Source organism: Leptonychotes weddellii, unplaced genomic scaffold, assembly GCF_054177405.1.
Source record: "Leptonychotes weddellii isolate Sample4059 unplaced genomic scaffold, ASM5417740v2 HiC_scaffold_825, whole genome shotgun sequence".
Lineage (NCBI taxonomy): Eukaryota > Metazoa > Chordata > Mammalia > Carnivora > Phocidae > Leptonychotes > Leptonychotes weddellii.
The window spans coordinates 8,542-14,879 of NW_028053226.1; the positions used below are offsets into that span (position 1 = coordinate 8,542).

Below are 6,338 nucleotides of genomic sequence, written 5' to 3' on the forward strand. Positions count from 1 at the left end.
AAGCAGCCTCTCCCACACAGGTACCTGGGGAATAGCACTCCCTGTGGAGTGTTTGGGCATCCAGATGCAGATGACCCAAGACACTTAAGGACTCAGCTCTGCTGCAGTATTAGGGGGACATAGGGGGCTGATCATAAACATGCCCTCCTCAAGGGGCTTCTCCATTGTCACTTCTCTAGGCACTCCTCCTAGCCACAGCCTAGGAGGATGCCCCCACCCTACATAACACCTCCCCTGTCTGAAGCCCCCACCCCCATACCTGCCCAGATCATGGCCCAACTTGGTTGTTTCATCCTGGTCATAAAGTAACATTTTATAGGCACTCTCAGGACATAGGGACTTAACCCAAGGCAGCATCCTTCTTGGAGCTGTTGATGAACTAAGGAGATATTTCTGACAGGATACAAGGGCCACTCTGGCTCCACTGGCCCTAGTTAGGGCCCAGAAGCTGGTGCCTCCTCTAGATCCCCAGCCCCTGCACACTTTGGTCCCTACCTCCCAGACTGATGTCCCAACATTTTCCCCAAACCTGCCCTGGTCCCAGCCAGTCCCTTTAAGCCCCTTTCAAGCACACCTTGGGCTCCGGACCCCAAGCCCCAAACCCAGACCAGCTTAGCCCTGCACACATAGACTGAGGAGATACTTATACCGGCCACTCCCACAGGGCCCTGTCTTTGTCCCATACACACTCCCCCACTCTCTCCCCTTCCCCCAGCAAAGACACTCTAGGGCCAAAAGATTAAACACATACTTTATACTCTGAGGCGATCAGGGGAAACTGGCACAGGGGCTCAGCACTCACACTGCAATATGTAAAAGTGGTCTGTCTCCCCCATCCCAGCTGAGGATCCTGGACTTACAGGAATTAAGCCAGTCCCTTAGGTTTCAGAATATTCTTGGTTGGTTTGGTTTGGTTGGTCCCAGTACGGAGAACTAAGTGTGCTCTTGATTCCCTGTCTCAGTGGTACACAGAAAGTCAAAGGAGGTCACGTGGTAGGACTGGTCTAAGAAAGGCATCCAAGGAGCCCAGGCTCTTACAACTGGGAAGGCCACGGCAAGCCAGGACTAGAACCAACCCTCAGGAGTGGATCAAGGGGAGTTCTGCATCCCAGCAAGTCTGCCTCACTGGGAGAAGGACAGGAAGCCAAGTTGGTGTAATCAGTGGCCGGCTGGCCCAGCCTCCCTGCCCAGATGGCAAAGTCCTCCCCAACCTGCAGAGGTAGCTGATGGGCCTGAGCCAGCACCACCTCCCTCACTGTTCACTTGCCACTCCTGGAGCCCCGCTGTTTGCTCATGGCCGTGAGCATCTGGCTAATATAGGAAGTCAGGAGGTCATCCATCTTGTAGCCCTGGAAACAGCAGCAAGAAGATGAACAGAGCAAAAAGTCTGACAGGACCAGCCCACTCAGACCTAGAACCCTCCCAGGAAACTGCAGAGGGAAGAGCCCTGGACAAAGGAGAATCCTGTCCTGCTCTGGACTCAGTCTCCCCAGCTGTACACTTGAAGGGTTGGACTCATCCAGCCAGATGTCTAAGGTTCTAGGTTATTATGACCCCACGTGAAGGCCCTAGCTTGTAGGTCCCTTATATACTGGGGACTCTAAAGGCTCTACCAGTTGAGCCATGCCTTTGAAGGCCAGCTCAGTCGAAGAGGCCTCATTGCTAATGGGTCTACTGTTGAACTCAGGGGCTAAAGACTCAGTCCCCAGATACTAAAGTCACTCAAACAATAATTATTAAGTGAGGGGGTCTGTTCCTCAGCCCCAAATTAAGCCGCTTTTCCAGACCTAAGCTGAGCCTCAAGTTGACCTGACTTTGGCCCAGTCTGATCCTTGATCCCAATTTCAGGCCAAGCCATGCACTCTTGTGTTGTTCTGGAGACTGAGAGAATAGCTGGAGCTGCAGGCAAAGCAGGGAAGCCCACCAGGCCTAAACAGAAGAGCTCTCACCAGTGATGTCTCACAGAGCAATTTGCTCCCGCGCACCAGGTTCCCAATGGTGATGTGGAAGTAGGTGTTGCCACTACTCCAGTTGGAGATCTTGGTGAAGGGATGAGTGGTCAAGATGTCCTGGGGAAGCAGAGAAAGTTTGAAGCTGCACAGTCTGGACCCTCTGGCCTCACTTCCCTCAGTTCTAGCCCACAGACACCACCCCCTGGAAAGGTCTTGGGCCCTCAGACAGGAGGAGCAAAAAGATAGAATCCCGCTCTGCCATGAAGCTGCTGGGGGAGGCAGGTACGTCCCCACCTCCATGCCTCATTTGGGGCCAGATGGTGGGACACCCAAGGAAGTCTGGGAGGCTGTGGGGTATGTGGGGCTGGAACTGGAAATTTGAGAGGCCTGAAGAAACTGCAACTGTGATCCTGAATGAGATGGTCCTGAGGAGGAAGACAAGAAGATGACAAGGATGGGGAGCAGGGGGCGCCTGGGTGGCTCAGTTGGTTAAGCGACTGCCTTCGGCTCAGGTCATGATCCTGGAGTCCCGGGATCGAGTCCCGCATCGGGCTCCCTGCTCGGCAGGGAGTCTGCTTCTCCCTCTGACCCTCCTCCCTCTCATGCTCTCTGTCTCTCATTCTCTCTCTCTCAAATAAATAAATAAATAAAATCTTTAATAAAAAAAAAAAAAGGATGGGGAGCAGGATATGTGTGGGTGGAGGAGAATCCCAAAGAAGTATGTGAGAAGAATGACCAAGAGAGATAAGAGGAAAACCAGGAACGTGGGGCACATGAGCACAAGGGGAAGGTGGTGTCCATTGACACCCTTTGCCAATGGTCCAGTTGTATCCCTCCTCGGTATGTAGTAGGACTGTGCTTCCTGGTTCCCTTGGTGAGGACTTCTCTGGCCCATGAATGCGAGTAGCAGTTACACCCCCCCCCCCCAACATGCAGTCTGCCATCCTGACCAATATGGACAGAGAGCACCGTTGAAGGAAGAAATGGTTGGTAGGGTCCAGTGATGCTGATAGGCCAAGTACTAACAAGTTCATTGGATTCAGTAGCAAGGTGTTGGCTAGTAACTCTAGGAGAGCAATTTTGATGGAGCAGGGAAGAAAGTGGACAAAACACAGGTAACCTCTCAGGATATGTGGCCAAGAGGGCAGATGAAGTGAGGATAGTGGCCAGCAGGGGCTCTTCGGGGGTTGGGTCTGGGCGCTGTTGTTAGAGGTGCAGACAGAGAAGTCCACCTCCCCACCCCTGCTTTCCCCTGTCACTGCTCACCTTGGTTCTGGGATCGATGAGGCTGACCCCATACTTATTGATGGCAATTAAGAGGATCTCAGGGAAGTTTGGCTCCGTAGTTTGCTAGCAAAAAGAGCCAGAAACCATCAGATCTAGCGGGGGGAGCCCAGAGCAGGAAAAGCTGGGTGCTAGGATTAAGTTGCCTTCTCTTGCTGCCTGCTCCATGCCAGGGGTGCCCAGAGCTGGCGGCCCTGCCACAACCTCATGGCTTCCACCTCTGCTGGGCCCTCAGTGCCACCCAGATCCCTTCCTGGGTCCTCAAATGACCCCATCTCCCACCCTCCCCGGTGGCAGTTTCTTCCCTTCTCTCCTGCTTCTCTAGGAGTCTGGGCTATCTCCTCTCTCAGCCCAAAGGTCTTTCATATTTAAAAACCCTCTCTGAACTCTACCCCTGCCTCTAGCTTACCTCCGTGCCTCCCTCTCTTCCTTGCACAGCCAGACTTCTCAGAAGGCCCGTATCCAAGGCACGTAGCCAGGCCATTCCCTCCTCGCCGCCCTGACCGATCCCCACAGTTCTCCTGCCAGCCTGTCCACCATTCTCCTGCCTCTGCTCCCGCCCCTCCGGCTCACCCCCACCCTGCAGTCAGAGCGCACTTCTGGCCCCCTCAGCCCTGTTCAGAACCCTCCAGGGTCTGTCACCACCTGCAGGAGGAACCCCAACCCCCTTGCCTGTTTGCCAAGCTGCCTCACCACAGTCTGCTCACTTCATACCCTACGCCCACCCATACTCAACCACTTGCACTTCCTGTGCTCCCGCTAGGCCCTCTGCCAGGAACTCCCCCCAGGGTCTTCCTGGAAAGCACAGGTGTTGCCTCCTCAGCCTTCATAGTCTGGGTAGGCCTCTGTGGCTCCACCACCTTGATGGGGGCTCCCCCTTGTCACACACAGCACAGTTCACTCTTCATTACATATCATTTGCCTCCCCTCCCAGGCTGAGCTTATGGTGGTTCCTTGTGTCCCGGGCCTGAGACATCCAGGTGATACAAAGCTGAGGGTGCTCCCCTCCTTTCCCTTGCCAGCGCAGGTGGCAGAGGCCAGGGCTGTTTCCCACGGTCCTGGGGAGGAGTTTCTGTGCCTTCTTGCCCCTGCTCCTTGACCCCTTCCTCCTGAGAAGCCACCCATAACGTACCTTCACCTCAAAGAAAGCTGAACCAAAGGTGGGCCACTTGAAGATGAGCTTTAGGAAGGCTAGCTTGGCTTCCTCCTTGGACTTCCCTGCATGCTTGTTGAAGTAGGCGACGATAGACTGCCGGGGGAATGTGGGTCAGAGGCCTCTCCCCTGTCACTCCTATCCCACCTGCACTGTCAGCTGTCATGGGCCCTGGGGGGCCAGGCATATGGTGGGGGTCCTGGAGGCCATGAAGGGCTCCCCCCTTATCCCAGTTAATGGAACCCTGATCTCCCGCCCCCCCCACCCTCCCCTAAGCAAGCAGGCGCAAGAGTATCAAGTAAAATCAGGTCACCATGGTAACCAGGACAGGGCAGATTACTACCAAGCAGCCAGGTGAGGCCTTTGCCTGGAAGACTGGATACTAAAGCAAGTGGAAGGGAAAATGGGAGGGGGACTTTATCATACACAGGGGCCACAAGAGAGACTTCTCGGGACTGCTGGCCAGCACCTTCCCCCTGACCCTTGGGGTGCCCGGAGACCCATTCATCAGTGTCCCTAGTCCTGCTGCCTCCTCCATACTCACCCGCTTCCAGTCGTCAGGTGAGATCTGCCGGATGAGGTCCTGGGGCACCAGCTCCCGTAGCAGCTTGGGGATACTGGGGAAGTAGGACTTGTCCTCCTCAAACTTGACCCTGTAGATCAGCGCCCCCAGCTGCAGCACCTCCTCCCGCGTGCACTTGTGGTAGCCCCGGAGATACTTGGGCAACTCCTACCAGAGGCAGAGCAGGTCGTAGGCGCGGAGGGAACTGAAGGAAGCAGGCTCCTTCCCTACCAGGCTGAGGAGGGTCTACTGCCTTAGCCCACATTTGGGCCTACCTGTCAGCCTCGGCTGACACTGTGTCCCCAGGGGAGGTGGGAGGGAAGTAGCAATCATGCCCGCACAGATGCAGCATGTTACAGTTGGAAAGCAGAGCCATGTATGAATATTCTTTCCTCCTCCCCTCATCAGAATCTGGTGAGGTGAGCAGCCCCATTTCAAAGACGGAGAAACTCAGAGTGACCGGCTGGTGAACCTGAGACTGTTCCACAGCCCTAATCTTCCGAGCCTGTCCTCCCTTGAGAAAAGCCTCTCAGGCTGACCTCCTCCTCCCATTGTGTTCCCTGGAGACCAGCTGGCTTCATCAGCAGCACCAGCCCCTTCCCCACTTTGAACTTCCAGACCCAGAAACAGAGAAACTGAAGACCCGGAGTGGACCAAAAGCAAAAATGAAGCCTCTAAAGGGCCAACGCCATCCACAGCCTAACAACTGTCTTACTCACTCTTTGAAGCATAGGGAAACTGAGGCTGGCCTGAGGACACACTGCAGATTAGAAACCTGAATCAATTATTATCCATCCACCTTTTCATCTACTCACCCATCTACCCATCCATACCCATCCATACCCATCCATCCATCCGCCCACCCAGATGGTTCTACCTACCCACGTCCATTTCCAATTTGTCCATCTATCCACCCACCAATAGCCACCCATAAGTTCATTCATCATCCATCCGTCCACCCATTCATTCTCTGAGTCACTGCCTATTCACCCATCCACCAAGCCAACACATATTCGTTGAGCATCTACTATGAGCCAGGCCCTTTAAGCAACAACATATACCCTCCCTACTCTCATAGAATTTGTAGTCAAGGCAAGAACAGACAACCATCCCCCAAAGTCAGTGTATAATTACGATCTTTGAAGGAACTGTTCCCAGTGCTATAGCAGCATATAATTAGTTGACCTCATCTAGTCTTGGGAATAGGGAACACTTCCCTTATGATGATTGAAATAACATCTAAAAGCTCAGTAGGTGAAGGAAAGACCCTAGGGAAGAGCTTCCCAAAGAGAGAATATTACAAAGGCTTCCTAGCATACCTGAGAATTTGAAAAAATATAGCTGGAGTGAAGTGAACAATGGGATGCTGGGTATAAGACAAGGCAGC

General features: G+C 53.9%; 1 protein-coding gene across 1 annotated transcript; it reads right to left on the reverse strand.

Moving 5' to 3' along the window:
- Positions 1-734: 734 nt before the first annotated feature.
- LOC145719916 (unconventional myosin-VIIa-like) lies at positions 735-5,119 on the reverse strand (the record flags this gene model as incomplete). The annotated part of the gene is made up of 5 exons (XM_081811531.1): positions 735-1,349; positions 1,950-2,069; positions 3,219-3,302; positions 4,369-4,485; positions 4,934-5,119. Coding segments are annotated over 5 exons (597 nt in total), but the record flags the coding sequence as incomplete, so codon positions are not given.
- Between the last annotated feature and the right edge of the window lie 1,219 nt (positions 5,120-6,338).